Source organism: Ammospiza nelsoni, chromosome 2 (assembly GCF_027579445.1).
Source record: "Ammospiza nelsoni isolate bAmmNel1 chromosome 2, bAmmNel1.pri, whole genome shotgun sequence".
NCBI classification, from domain to species: domain Eukaryota; kingdom Metazoa; phylum Chordata; class Aves; order Passeriformes; family Passerellidae; genus Ammospiza; species Ammospiza nelsoni.
Genome location: NC_080634.1, coordinates 49933521 through 49948820, shown reverse-complemented (window position 1 = coordinate 49948820; position 15300 = coordinate 49933521). Strand labels below are relative to the sequence as shown.

At 45.3% G+C, this 15300-nt stretch overlaps 2 protein-coding genes across 7 annotated transcripts; one reads left to right on the top strand and one right to left on the bottom strand.

Moving 5' to 3' along the window:
• The first annotated feature begins 1247 nt into the window (after positions 1-1247).
• Positions 1248-6769, top strand: MTIF3 (mitochondrial translational initiation factor 3). Of its 3 annotated transcripts, none has more exons than XM_059466918.1 (5): positions 1251-1372; positions 2781-2949; positions 3335-3798; positions 5081-5226; positions 6492-6769. In XM_059466918.1, the coding sequence occupies exons 2-5, from the start codon at positions 2927-2929 to the stop codon at positions 6702-6704; spliced, it is 846 nt and encodes a 281-aa protein (XP_059322901.1). In that variant the 5' UTR covers positions 1251-1372; positions 2781-2926; the 3' UTR covers positions 6705-6769. The 3 variants fall into 3 exon arrangements, with proteins under 3 accessions (XP_059322902.1, XP_059322901.1, XP_059322903.1); XM_059466920.1 differs by having other exon boundaries at positions 1252-1372; positions 2781-2928; XM_059466919.1 differs by lacking the exon at positions 2781-2949 and having other exon boundaries at positions 1248-1372.
• Positions 6712-11530, bottom strand: GTF3A (general transcription factor IIIA). 4 transcript variants are annotated; one of them, XM_059466914.1, is made up of 9 exons: positions 11374-11520; positions 11046-11146; positions 10573-10669; positions 10296-10384; positions 9332-9405; positions 8003-8086; positions 7385-7614; positions 7237-7296; positions 6712-6993 (listed from the first exon to the last, which is right to left on the bottom strand). In XM_059466914.1, the coding sequence occupies exons 1-9, from the start codon at positions 11518-11520 to the stop codon at positions 6835-6837; spliced, it is 1041 nt and encodes a 346-aa protein (XP_059322897.1). In that variant the 3' UTR covers positions 6712-6834. The 4 variants fall into 4 exon arrangements, with proteins under 4 accessions (XP_059322897.1, XP_059322898.1, XP_059322899.1 ...); XM_059466915.1 differs by lacking the exon at positions 11046-11146 and having other exon boundaries at positions 11374-11530; XM_059466916.1 differs by lacking the exon at positions 11046-11146 and having other exon boundaries at positions 7237-7293; positions 11374-11530.
• Between the last annotated feature and the right edge of the window lie 3770 nt (positions 11531-15300).

Below are 15300 nucleotides of genomic sequence, written 5' to 3'. Positions count from 1 at the left end.
CTCCGGAGAGAGGTCCTCAGCAAACTCCAGTGCTGTTCAGCGGCTGACTGGAGTTCCACGAATTTCAGCTTCTCTTTCAAATGTTTCTGTCTCCAAACTGGACAGAGGAGCTCGCAAATCCGAGGCAGAGCCTCTCCTACCAAAGAAGGTAACAAATCCAGGCGCCCGAGACGCCTTCGGTCTGACTCACGCCGCCGCAGAGCCGCACACGCTGCTGACCCCTGCAGCCTCGGCTGTGCCCTGCGCTGCCCGCACCCCGCTCACGGAGCCCCCGATGGGGACAGGGACAGGGGGACAGCTGTGTCACACAGCCCGGGGCTGGGCTGCATCGCCTTCTGGGGTCCCCAGCTCGGGAAGGACACGGACCTGCTGGAGCGAGTCCAGAGCAGGGACACAAAGGTGCTCTGAGGGCTGGAGCGCCTCTCCTATGGAGCAGCACCTGGGGCTGCTCCGTCTGGAGAAGGCTGCGGGGAAAGCTCACAGCAGCCTGCCAGTGCCTAATGGGGGCCTGTAGGAAACATGGGAAAGGACTTTCTGGCAGGGCCTGTAGTGACAGGACAACGAGTTATGGTTTTAAACTAAAAGAGGGTAAATCTAGACTAGAGGTAAGGAAGAAGTTTTTACAGGGAAGGTGATGAAACGTTGCCACAGGCTGCTCAGAGGGATGGTGGATGCCTCATTCCAGGAAACATTCAAGGTCAGGACACACAGGGCTCTGAGCAACCTGATGGAGTTGAAGACGTTCCTGCTCTCCTGCTTATTGCAGAGGGATTAGAGAAGTTGAGCTTTAAAAATCCTTTCCAACCCAAACCCAAATTCTATGATTCTATGCCTCAACAGACACACACAAAGCACTCAGCACCCACACAATCCCCGCTGGCAGGACCGAACGGCCCCGCAGGGATGGCCCCAGGGCACAGCGCGGAACCTGTCCCCGCTGCGGCCCTCACACCCACGGCAGCGCAGCAAAGGCACAGCGGGACCCCACAGAGCCACGCAAGGGAACAGCAGCTCCCAACAACCGCACACAGGGAACGGGGCACGCCAGGTTTCGTGGAAACGCAGGAGCACACAGGCACACACGGACACACGGACACAGGGACACACGGACCACGCCCGCACGGCCGCTCCCACCACGCGCGCTCCCGCGGGCGCGCACCGGCGGAGGCGCGCTCGCGCCCACGGGCACGCGCGGGGCGGGGGCGAGAGGCGGAGGCGCGTGAGGAGGAAGAGGAAGAGGAGGAGCAGGAGGAAAAGGAAAGGGGAGAGGCGGGGCGTGCCGCAACTTCTCGGCGGCTCGGGCCGGTCCCTCGGCTGCTTCGGCGGGCCGGGGGCGGCGGTTCGGCTCCATTCGGCCTGGCCCAGCCGACAGGTAAGAGGGGGTCATAGGGAGCCGCGGGCACGCGCAGTGACCTCCGCGACACGCAGATCCGGGAAGGCGGACACGACAGGGCGAGGACACGACAGGGCACTGTCACACAGCCACGTACAGCCCTTCTTCCGTTTACGGGAGGGACACCCACGGGATGCCGCCCCCTCCCCTGACCGCTGCCCGGCATGGGAAGCGAGGCGGCTCCCGCGGTTCCCGGTGTGCCCGGAGCTGCCGCTCCTTAGAGCTCCCAGCCAGCGGAGTCAGGCGGCCTTGCCAACGCAAGGACGGGCGAAACGCGCAAGGCGAAACATGCGTGTCTTTGCCGTGCTAGGCAAAGAAAAACCCTTCCATAAAAAAGGAGTTGTTTTCTTTCAGACAGCTAAGGCTAGATTTATTACATTTAAATAGCGTCAGAGAAAGAAGGAGGATACCAACAACACCATGTGTTTAGCAGAGCAAGGTCATGATTTCCTTAAAACAAGCTGCTGTTCCATTGCTGAGATACTGTTACTTAATTTTATAAATCAGTAGCTCTCAAAGGCAAGCCAGGCTCTTCTGAATGGAAAATAAATTTAATTATTCAGTATGGAGCAGTGATGCCCAGATTGCAGACCAAGTCTGCTGTGCATGATCCAGAGCTGCTTTGTGAAACCATTAAAAAAATAAGGACATCATGGCTTTTTTGTGGCTGCACTGATGATGCACAAAGATACTTGGGTGTTGACAGTGGGTGTTCAGTCACAGATAGGGCTGTTGTCACAGCCAGACAAAAAGCTGTTTTTACTGGGCAGAGGCAGAGCCCAGGGCAGGAAGGGAAGGTAGCTCTACCAGCTGGTTTTAGGCTGCTGTGGAAATCATGTTACTACTCTTCCTGTGCCCTGTGGCCTGCTTGAGTTCTGGATCTAGGTAGCAAACAGCTGTTATCAGACTGCCCTGTTCATGAACTCTGGCTCCTTCTTCAAGTGGTTTGTATGGACATTGTCCCTGTTGAGGTATGATATCCATCCCAGGCTCCAGACTTTTCAGACTGTTTATTCACAGGCAAGTCGTTTTACTTGTTCCTGTGCCAACACTGCTTAGAATTATAAATAGCTTTTTATCCTTGCTGATGGTTTACACCTTTTCCATGTGTATGTATGCACATGGATGCATGTTTACACCATGTCATATATGTGTGTGTGTGTATGTGTATGCATGCATGTATTTATAGAGCAGAGTCACATTCCCTCCTGGGCAAAAAAGGTCTCACTCTTGCCAACTCCTCTGGTATGATGTTTGGTTTCCTGCATCATCCTTGGCTTTTCCTGTAATTGCTGCCTTTTAAACAAAAAAAAAAAAAAAAAAAAAAAAAAAAAAAAAAAAAAAAAACCTGCAGAGAATACTCACAGTTTGCTCTTTATTTCCAAAGTTTTTTGCAGCTGTTAGAAAATGGATGATTTCTGAAGGTCTGAACAAAATGCAAATAATGGGCAGCTGCAGCAGAATTGCCAGGGGGATTTCATGAACCGGGGAAGAATGGGAAAAAATCCAATGGAAGAAATGTCTCAAAGATGAATGTCAGTAGTCTTCAAGCACGGGTATATTTTGAAGCATGTTTGAAAGTTTATAGCTTCATGAGTACTATATCAGGATACATGCCTGTAACTATTGAGATTAAAATTTGAAAGTGAGAAGAAAGGAACTAGAAGTATTGGATTCTTTAAAGGAGTACAGGCTCAGATTTTAAGATACAGAAGGTAACATCAATTCATATATTTTGGTCATTTGTCAGATTGTCTCTCTGGGTTAAATCCCTTTGTTACTGTAAAATGACTGTTGATTGATGATTCTGTACAGTAGTACCATGTATCATTTTAAAAGAGTAGTTACAAACACTAGGGTTTACTTGACTGGAGTCAAGTTTTTCTAGTATAACTAGAAGAATCTGACTGATGAGGTAACTTGTTTTTTCTTCTTCCTCAGAATGACTGCCTTGTGCACAATGAAATATTTATGTCAAGCGGCCAGAAATGAGAGCAGATACGCAGAAAGGTTCTTTGGTACTCTTCTGCCACAGACAGCACAAAAGTGGCTCTTTTCTCCATTTTGGATAGCGGTACCTGGCCCTAGGAAGTCAGCTGTGTTTGGGCTTACTCAGCCATATTGTACAGGTGAAAAATCTCACGCACAACCAAAAAGTAAAGCGGCATTTGGAAGCGTTGGGCGAAGAATTCCCTATCGTATTTTACACGTAATCAACCAGGATGGGGAGAGCTTAGGAAACATGCACCGAGCAGAGGCACTCAGACTTATGGATGAGCATGGCCTGAAACTGGTTCTGCTTCGTGAGAACGTAGAACCTCCAGTTTACAGACTGATGACTGGGCAGCAGATTCATGAAGAGCAGCTTAAACGTGCAGAGAAGAAAAAAGCAAGTCCAAAGCAAGGTATGTGCACTGTAAACGCTACAATGCTGAGGACTTTGAAAAATGCTGCATGAAAAGTGGTTTCAACAGATTAAATCCTCTTACTTGAATTTGTGTAAATCCAAAGCAATGTCAGTGCAGTCCACGCTATTAAGGATTTGCAGTGGTGAAAATAAAATTTTGGATTAGTCCAGTCTTCCACAGAGAAGCCTTCTATTGCCCTCTTAGGATTTGCTATTTTGTCATCTGCTGACTTGTTAAAAAATATCTTTATGTGAGTGAATATAACTAGGCTCTGGTTCCGTGAGACTCACTGAATTTCTGTTCTTTTACTAAGGCATAGAGCGACAGGCAGTTTTTACAAACTAAGGACCAGATACACCAATATAATTATATAGTTTGTCACCAGTAGTCATGAAACACTCTCTTCCTCATTTTCTGCTAGGATGACAAAGTCCAGAGCTCTTTCTTGTACAGAGTAAGAGAACATTTTCAGTATTTAACACTTTTCAGTTTGGTTTGTTTGTTTTTGGTTTTTTTTTTCCCCTTAGGACCACCTGCTCCAGAAGTTTAATAAACTGAATTTGGCAAAGAGGTTTTAGAAAAGGCACGTAACCTTGAATCCTCTCATGTCCTCAGGTTAACAAAGATAGCTGTGCTTTGGGTACAGTCCTGATTTTAGAGGAGAACATTATTGTGATAGTGAGTTGCTCTGTTCAAGAAACCACAAAAATATTATTCAGATGGTAACTGCTTTAGAGAAACTTGAAGGAGGAAGAGACTGTAGATATCATATATATATATTATGTTCAAATATATTACAAGGCATTGCCGTACTTCCAGTTCAATATTGCACTCACCATTCAATAAAATGGGCTGGAGATGAAGAGCTGTCTAACGTCAGCACTTTTACCTTCAGCTGTCCTACGTGCAGAACACAGGAATTTGCACACTAAGTCCTTAATTCCAGATCCAATGCTTACCTGTTTGTCAGACCTACATTGTGTGGATCATATGAACAAGACTGTAATTAAAAATACCTTAAGCCTTCTGACCCTGAGAGATTTTCCCGGTGTGCCTCAAACATGCACTCAGTCTCCCATTTGGGGCAGTGAGTGTGAGAGCATCAAGTTGCCACCCTCTCAGGTGAGAGTGGTGCATGCTGAGAGTGAGATCAGGATGCTCTGAGAAGGCAGCGTGGGAGGAGGGAGTCAAACACAAAGCACCATAAGCTGATAAAAGAGAGCAACTAGTACAGGTTTGTCAAATGTTAAGCCAACAGTTTCAGTTCTGTTTTAAACAGGGGTGGTGCAGAAGGAGTTGTCCTTTTCTTCAGCTATTGCCAAGAACGACTTAGAGACCAAGACTAAACAGATAGCACAGTGGATTGACAAGAGACACCATGTTAAGGTTACCATCCGGCAAGCCAAGGGCAGCAGTACAGACATGGTAAGTGCACTCCTGGAAGTGGGACCAATCAATGTCATCAAACAGCTGCAGCTGTACTGACCTTCCTTATTGGGTACTGCCACAGTTTTTAGTATCTTAGTGGAGATCTAGGTCCCATGCAAGTAGTGGTTGCCTGTCTTAAGCTGCTGCTCTTCAAACACTGGTGAAGTAGTTCCAGAGAGACAGTTCAAATGCCATGCTTCCTTAACAACCCAGCTGCAGTACTGGCTTGGACAGCAGAGTCTAAGCAGCTCCTACTCCTATGCAGCACCACCCTATTAGTGGGGCCAGTGAAATCTTCTGATCTATGCCTTTAGCCAGCTCACCCACTCTGAAAACTTTAAGAGTGTGATTTAAAAAGAAAAAGTCTGTATTTTAGCAGGATTATTTCACCAACAGTTCTTCTGGAGCTGCATTTATGCAACTTTGGCTAAAGTTAGTTGTCCATTCCTACATGAAAAGCTATTGGAATGGTGTTCCAAGACTAGCAAAGTGAAAATCACTAAAAATGTTGAGCAACTGATGACAACTTCCCAGTATAATTACAGGGCCTTGAGACTTCATTGTCATTCACAAAAATGGATTTTTAATAAATATTCTGTGTAAGACTATTTTTTTCTCCTAGTGAATTAGGTGTTCTTGACGATTGTCTCAACTAAATTGCTGGAGAAAATTGTAATAGCATTTCATCCAAAAAGAACATAACTTTTTATAGGAAGGTAAATTTACAGGGAGGGAGTAACAGGAAAAACTGATGATGGGAGGGAACAGAACATTTCATGACATAGTCCTGATTTACATTGTCCTTGAAGCCTTAATAATGAGGTTAGGAATTCGGTGTGTTACATGAATGCACTGTTACTCAGTTCAATACCACCAGGTCCTGCTGACCTTAGGACAATACCTTAAGAAAAAAGCGTCATATAATAATATATCTGAATCTAGAGGAAGAGGAGGGTGGAGAGGAGTCAGATGCAGACCACTCCAATGTTCACCCTTACAGAGCAAAACCCTGTGAGTCAGCAGTGCAGCCTAAATGTTAGGAAATGGCTGAATCCCCCTCTAGTGACTTGCCTAAACCTGCTTATGAGTAAAGAAGTTAGGAAAGGACAAGCTGAAGTGCTCAAACTAGAACTAGCAACTAGCTTGGTTCAGCTAATAGCTACACTAAGCAGATCATGTTATTACAGAGCAGCTTGAAATATTTTTCTACCTGTATTTGTGCATTCATTTAGTTCCATTTTCATTTTTCTCCTCTTTTTTAGTTCATGCTTTTTGATCAAATTTTGGAGACTGTGTCTGAGAAAGCAACTTACCTTTCCAAGCCAAAAGTTGCTAGAGAAGGAGTGAGTACCTGCATTTTCAGGCACATGTCTGACAAAGAGTTGAAAGAACACCAGAAGATGGAAATCAAGAAAAACAATACAGTAAAGAAAGATGAAAACCAAGATCTGAAGTCAAATGAGTTGCATCAATGACTTTCTGAAGCAGTGTAAACAATATATATTTATTTAAAAAATAAAATTTTAAAAAATTAACTTTATCTAAAGTTGTTGTTGAGCTTTACATTGGTCATTCCACGAAGAATACTGTCTCGGTTAACCTTTGCTACAGAGTCCGAATTTCAACAGCTGGTATTCCATTTTCCACGAGCTTATCTGCTGTCTTGCTTTCCACCACAACTTCATCCTTTCCTGGCTGTGTTTTGGGAGGAATGTAGCCACTGAGACGAGAGGCTAAGCTCCTCTTGGGACGAGAACGCTTTGCCTGGCAGAAATAGATCCAGAATTAGTAAACTTAACAGACCTGTGGAGCAAAGGCTACTACTGTGGTGGGGGAAAACATAACATAGAGGCATTAGCTAGAGGCGCTTCATAAATTAAGAATCTCACAAATTACCAACATATTTGACCTGTTTTCCTGCTTGAAGTCACATTATAAAACAGGTAAAGTTTTCCCACCTGCAGTGACAGGGTAGAGGTGAGAAGACTTTCCAAGAGTGTAACTTACTTTCAAGTTCAGCTTTCTCTTTTCAGGATCATGTACAACTGCATGTCTTGCTAGGCTCTGCTACAGTTACAAAGAGCAGGAGGGAAAAAAAAGAATTAAGTTTATAATTTCAGATAATGGGATTCAGATAAGAACAGTTAACACACACCTTCATTGCAAACACTTTTCCACAGCCTGGATAATCACAAGAGAATGGTTTTTTCTCCTCGTGAAAAGAGAGGATATGGCTTTGAAGGTTAAATAAAGTTGTGTACGTTCTTCCACATCCTTCTCTGGGGCAGCGACAGACTTCTCTCTCCACAGCATGTGTCTTTTGATGCTGCTTGAGGTAATCCTTTCGTTTAAAAGTTTTGTTACATTCACTGCAGACTATTGGCTCTGAGTGGGAGAAAGAAAGGCAGACTATAAATAAACAACTTCTTAAAGCAGCTCAGAATCAAACAATGGTGGTCTATTAGAACAGTGCTAAAATCAACACAAAATGCAAGGAACTTAGAGACTTCAGGAGGATAATGCAGTAGGAATTATCCAGATCTGAAATCCTACATAAAACAGTTTTCTGTTAACTGAATCACAAACCTAAGTTAGTATACTGAGCAGCATTTTCATCAAAGGTCTAGCTGGAGTGACAGCCACTTCACCAATAAAGTTAGTAGACAAGTTTGGGACATGCTGACAACCTGATGAAATGAGTACAGCAAGGACTCCAGATTAGAAGTTGGTTTCCTATTTGTATCATAAGTTTACTAATGCATTTGGAATTTACCTGCATGACTGACTTTATTATGTTTCAGAAGCTCTGTCCAAGTTTTTCCAATATATGAGCAGTTTTCCTTCTTGCATGCATAGCCTGTTGAATAGAACAAATGTTTACAATCACAGAGGGTCTGGCAAACAGTCCAGTTTTACAGGACTCCACTTCCAGCATTTGAAAATTAAAAGCCAGTTATTCCTTATCTCTTCCCATATTGCACAGGAGTGGGATAAGAGACAATAAACAATCAACACAAATTAGAACCAAAGAAAATCCTAGCAATTTTATGTAAGAAATCTTATATCACTGACACCAGTTGTCCAGAGAGGCTGGGGAAGCCCGAGCCCTGGAACCATTCAACACCACTAGACATGGTCCTCAACAACCTGGTCTAACTGTCCCCAGCTTGAGCAGGGAGCTGGACAAGGTGACTGATCCTTTCTTCCTTTCTGACCTAAATGATTTTGTGAAACTCTCTCTCCTTGCTTCAGTAAAGCTACTTCCCAGCTATACACTTTCTCTCAAATAGATGAAAGTAACTAGTAATATATATTACTTCTATATAAATATTTGTGCTGCATATTATGAAGAAATACTGACCATACAGTAGTATTCCAGAGTCTAAAGAGATTCTACCATTCTATCAGGCAGGAACCACAGAAAGTCAACACTATTTAAATCCCAGGACTGCAATGCTCAAAAACCTACAAACAAGTCCTTGTCTGAAGAAAAGGGAATCACAGTACAAATCACAGCACAAATCACAGCCTTCTGGGTACTCTTCCTAGTCTGTTGGGTTGATTTGATTTGATTTTGGTTTTTTGTCATCACTGGAAAGCTGGTTATCTGTCAGTGAAAGAATGGATAGGAGGGCAGCAGGATTAGCTCAACCGTACATGGCCACGTTCTGACATTCTGATGATTTCACTTAAAAGCCTCTCATATAGGTTCATTAATAACTAAAAATACACATGCTCTGCCAAGGCTCCATAGGAAATTTGTGGCAGAATTGGCAACTGATCCTAAGCTCTGGACATCTAGGCTAATGCCTTTACCACCAGCCCATCTCCAAAAGATGGATTATCTGCAAGGAAGCACCTCAGGAGAAGAAATAACTGAAGGAATCCTGAGCTCTGCTCAGACTGCCACAAACACACATAACTGAACACTGCAATGCCCTGCAGTTATATCCCACTTTACTATTCAAAATGGGTGTCTTGTCTTGTCTGGATCTAGGCCAGAACACTTGGAGATTGCCATACATCCATGCACACTCTGCACTGGAAGCAGTTCTTCTTCCTTTGCTGAAACATAACCTTAAAAAGAAAAAAGCAGTTTTACCTTCATGTATCTTCTCATGCCGCTTTAGTCGACTTGGAGTAGAGAAACTCTTTCCACATCCTTCTTTATTACACCTAGGTACAAAATAGCAGTAGTTTCATTTCTTTCACCATATCCACATATTTATTGTTAAGTCAAGGACAATTAAAATTAACAAAATAATTCAAATTTCCCTTCACCTACAATCTGTGTGTGTCCCTCCACCTTGTAAAAGTAAATTCCATAATAGTTTTTCAATAGACTTGAATGACTTTGAGAGTTAGAACTATAGTATGATTTCCAAATATACAGCAAGTTGAGCTTTAGCTGAAGAGTCGAGCCTTGTATCATCTCCACACAGCAGGCTCTTCAAACATAGAAGAACAGAAAGTGGAAAGTTTAAGGGGTTTGTGCAGAACCAGCAGACCACTGACATTTTTGGCTGTCATCCAACCACAGTAGTACATTTCACTGAAGTGTAATGAACACTCATGTTAAGTGTGACCCACTTGTAAGAAATACAAGACTGAACTTTGCTTTTAGCAGATCCATGGTGTTACCCAAATGGAGCCACAATGCACAGTTTCCAAGATTAGTGTCCAAGTCTGTCCTCTTTTTCTACATACTACTCACTACTAAATGTGTCAGGTCACTGCTTCTTACAGGGAAATAAAGGTAGCTGCATTTTTCATTACTGTGCAAGCTCTTATGGCTGTATGTCAAACTATGTCGAACTAAAACCTGGGGGGTGGGGGAGCTCTGTGTTATTTTTTATAAAACTGCTGGAATGCTGAAGTTACAGAGCACCAAGATTGTTGCTCAAAACAGATCACTGAGAAAAGGACTAGTACAAGAAATATACTTGCAGCCCTGACTACAAACTGATTTATTTTATTGCCATATCAATGAAAAGGCTGAGAAAATGCACCTATTTTCATCTACAGTATTTAAGTGTTAAAGTTCAGTATGAAAATTATCCACGTACTTGAAGGGAGGTTCATTGGTGTGGTGACACTGATGAACTTTAAGTTGCTGATGCTTCTTGAAAGACTTGTTACAGCCTTCAAAGTCACACTATTGAGGAAATTAAGTTTTGATTAGAGGCTAAATAATGACTGTTCAGTTCATGTCTTTGCTGAAATCCCAGTTATGGTATTTGAACTTACACAAGTACCACATAATAGCAAGTTGATGTATTTCACCAGATACACAAGAAAGAGCTTGTTTAGCCTCCACTGTACAGTGCAAAGGTAATTACTCACCACATATTGCTTTTGCTGATTCTGGTGCTTGCGCTCAATGTGCTTCTTCATGTTTGATTTTGTTCCAAATTTTGCATTGCACCCATCAGTTGTGCACCTGCAAATGAACTGCATTTTCTATTACTGCTGTCAGTGACTTGTTCCCTAGGCAGATACAGAAATCATCATACAAGAACAACACACTGAAGAATTACTGAAACTCACAAATACAGAAGCTTGCTTTGAAGACACTAAAAGCCAGAGACTAAGTTAGCCTTTTCATAACGTATTCTTGGGGGAGATCTGCCCATTTCTTTAAGCATTTGTTACAGATCACTACCAGAACAGGGAATTTGATCCCACCCCGTGTACACGCTGTTATGGCAGTGCCCATGACACCAAAGGCATGCATGCTCTCTACCACTGCCCTGTTTTAACTTCCTTTCCTTAAAGAAACCGCATTTCAGCTTAAGAAGTAAAAACTTGGGTCTTACTCGAACGGCTTTTCCCCGGTGTGCGTGAGGAGGTGTCGGGCGCGGTGAAAGTCCCTCGTGAACCCTTTGCCGCAGCCTTCATAATCGCAAACATAGGGCCTCTGAAAGAGAGGAGCAGTGGGCAAACCCACCCCCTCGGGGAGGCCATCCTGCCGTCAGCGGGATGCCCCGGCGCGGCTCACCGGCCCGGCCACGGCGCGCAGCCCCGGGGTGTGGCGGCAGCCCCGAGCAGGAGAAGCGGCCTGCCCGGTGCCCCGCGGGGTCCCAGCGCGGCGCGCACGCCTCGCTCACACAGATCCCTCCTTCCCTCCCAGCTGGCGCGGCTCACCTCGCCCGTGTGCCGGCAGAGGTGGGCGGACAGCCGCCAGGCCTTGTTGAAGGCGGCGTCGCAGCCGGGGAAGGAGCAGATGTAGGAAGGGGGGAGCGCGCTCCCGCCGCTCCCGTCCCCGCCGCCATCCCCCAGCGCGCCGGCCATGCCGCAGGACACGTGACCGCGCGGGTGGGCGGGGCGGCGGCGGCGCGTGCTCGGCGGGGCGGGCGCGCGCAGGGCCGAGGGCCGCGCTCGGTGCCTGAGGGGCTCTGGGGGCGCGGCGGGCCCGGAGCGGCGCAGGCGGAGCCTTTCCTGTGGCTGTGTGCCGGGAGCCCCCGCACAGGATCACAGAACGTCCTGAGATGGAAGGGACTCGCAAGCATCATCGAGTCCAGCCCGTGGCCCTGTAAAACACCATCCCCAAGAGTCACACCATGGGCCTGAGAGCGGTGTCCAAATGCTCCTTGAGCTCTGTCAGGCTGGTGTTGTGACCACTTCCCTGGGGAGCCTGTGCCAGTGCCCAGCCACCCTCTGGGTGAAGAACCTATTTCTAATATCCAGTCTAAATCTCCCCTGGCACAACCTCAGGCCGTTCCTTCAGGTCCTGTCACTGGCACTGGAGAGAAAGGGATCAGTGTCTGCCCCTCTCTTCCTCTCATGAGGAAGCTACGACTGCAATGAGCTCTGCCCACAGTCTCCTCCAGGCTGAGCAGACCGATGGCTGAAGAGCAGCTCCTCACACAGCTTCTCCACACCCTTCACCATCCTTGTTGCCCTCCTTTGGATGTTCTCTGACAATTTAATATCTTTCTTGTATTATGGCACCCAGAACTGCCCCCAGCTCTGGAGGTGAGGCCTCCCCAGAGCAGAGCAGAGCAGAGCAGAGCAGAGCAGGACAATCCCCTCCCTTGCACAGCTAGCCATTCTGTGCCTGATGCCCCCCAGGACACGGGGGCCCTCCTGGCTGCCAGGACACTGCTGGCTCACGTTCAACTTGTCATTGACCAGGACCCCCAGTCCTGTTCCATGGCACTGCTTTCCAGTATCTCATTCCCCTGACTGTATGAGCACCCAGGGTTGTCCTGTCCCAGGTGCAGAATCCAGCACATGGCAGAGGAGACCCAGTCACACAGAGATTCACGTCTAATTTGGTGCCCCTTGCGCACATAACAACCCTCCTGCAGTTTTAGATACATAGGGGCTCTGCTGCCTCCTGAAAAGCATTTAGTGGCTTTTGCAAAAGGCAAAAGTCCTGGAACAAAGGCTCTCTGAGCAGGTTTGGATTGACTCCCTGCCTTGCCTGAGGCTGTTTAGTCTGGGGAAAAGGAGGCACAGGGGGCACATTATAGCTCTCTACAACTGCCTGAAAGGAGTTTGAAGCCAGGTAGGGGTAGGCCTCTCTCTTCTCCCAGGTAACAAGTGACAGGACCAGAGGAAATGGCCTCAAGTTGTGCCATGTGGGAGATTAGATTGTATATTAGGAAAAAAATTTCAGGAAATGGTTGTCAGGCATTGGAACAGGTTGCCCAGGGAGAAGATGGTTGAGTCACCATCCCTGGAGATATTTAAAAGATGTGCAGATGTGGTACTTGGGGACATGGTTTAAGGGCAGACTTGGCAGTGCCAGATTTCTGGTTGGACTCAATGTTCTTAAAGGTCTTTTACAACCTAAATGATTCTATGAACACATCATCTGCCCTGTTTTGCTCTCTTTGAGTTGTCACACAAGCTTTATTTTAGGTGACATCCTCCATCTGCTGCAATTCTCCCCACAGAGTGAGTGTGAGGAACAGGGTAAGAAAGCTGGAATATGACTGTGACAAGCGAACCATCCAGTGGGGAAAAAATTCCCAATCCTTCTTCCTTGTTTGTGTCCTCAGAGCTGTAAAGCCTGAGCAGATGGTGGCGCTGGGGCAGGCTGGGGAACCGGGGGAGGAAAGACAGAGGGAATAAGGGTCAGGAATCTAGTGTATGGGGACTGGAGGAGGGAAGGGATGCATGAAATCAGGTGGCAGGAGTGCCAAAGGATGGGCAACCTAATGGCTGTGCAGTGCAGGGAGGGAAGATGCTGGGCAGAGGGAGGAGTTCATGCCAGCAGGGAGCAGATCCCCATGGCCCCGGGGATGTCTCTTATCTCACTCGTCTGTTGCAGGATTAAGGGGAGGGCTGAATCAGTCAAACCATCAAGAAGCAATGGCAAGAAATCAGCTTCAGCGGGGAAGTCAGTCTGAAAAGATCTCAGCTTCTAACAAATACTAACCAAAATACATGAAAGAAAATGTTGCTGTGGTTTTGGGGTTTTTTTGGTCTGGGAATTGCAATAAAAAACCAACCAGAAAGTTAGAAAAGATGTTCCTTTTTGAGAAGATTTTTTTTCCTTTCCTGTGAAAACATGATATTGCTTCAGGCTGCTCTAAAACAGGTGAGGAAATAGCATGCAAGGCAGAAGACTTTAGAAATCTTGCTATTGTCTATACAGAGAACAAACATTCTTCACATTTGGATTTTGTGCTATGCAATGGCAGTTTGAGATTTTAGCAGAGTCCTCTGGGACTTTTAATCCAGTTTTGGAAATACGTAGATGGTGGGCGACTCAAGGCCAGAGGGCTTCTCGTTGTGTTGTATTTTTGATGTCTCCTGACTTGATTGTGAGAGGGAGGATTTTGAGGAGTCCTCCAGGAGAGCTAGAGCTAGAAAGAGAGTGGGTTACCTTTCAGATTTGCTGTTATATTTTTCCACTGTAGGAGGTGAAAGGTAAACCTGCTAAGAGGCAGACAAATGCAAGGGAGAAAAATTAAATCTAAAGATAAACATTTCCAGAGCAAGGTCTACAGTGCAGCTGATAAATTTTAATAATCTGTAAACTGAAAGGGAGCAAAAACTCAGAAAAATGAGGCAGTTCATTCCCTCAAGAAAAGAACAACACAGAACTCCTTCCCACACATGTAAAACCACCACAGGATAGTAAATCCCTTGGACTCTGATTGAAATTATTTCTTTAAGCTACGAGGATGTACTCAGAATTAAGTATCAATCAGGGAAAGACTTCACACAGTGCTGTGAATACTCATATCCCTCTGAAGAACTGCTGAGTAAATGGGCCACATATAATTTTCTAACAAAGGCTGTTTCATTTTCCCATCCCACCATTCTCCTATAAGCAGTGATATTTACCTCATCTCCAAGGTAAAGTTGCTTCTCTTTGTGCAGCACAGTTAAGTCAAAAGATCTTATGTTTATGAGCATTACACAGAAGTTATTTGAATGTATATGAAAATTAAGATAAATATGTTTAAATGTGCATCCAGAGTAGCTCTGTGATTGCAGAAATTATTTGAATGTATATTAAAATTAAGATAAATATGTTTAAATGTGCATCCAGAGTAGCTCTGTGATTGCAGAAATTATTGCCCTGCATGAGAAACTTTGGAAATGGAAAGATTACTTCTTTCTCTAGACTTGTTGCAAGCTGAATATTGTTTGCTTGAGGCACCATATCTAGAGGTCTCTTGGCATGGTCCAGTGGGATGCAGAGAGACTGTGATTTGAGAATGACACTAACTACTATTTATGTGCTCTGAGAATGGTCCCAAGTTTTGTAGCCCTGACTGTATTGGTGGTTCAACAAACCTGCAAGAAGACCAGACACATGTCTAAAAAATAAAAGGCCTTTCTACTTTCCAGAGTAAGGGGGAAAATTGTGATGAAGTTAGCAAGAGTTGTCAGGAAACTTCCTGCAGTTTTTGGAGAAGTCCCTCAGTTATGCATGGTGAACTGTCATGTGTAAGGTAGGACAGAAGTAAAACATAGCAAAGAAGTAGTTTTAGCTTTTTTTATAGAGGTGAATCTACAAATGTGGATGAAAAAAGCAGGGGTTGGAAGAAGGGTCCTTGTGGATGATTACCCATACTAAGAAGGATCAGCCCAGGCTCACCAGAAGTACTT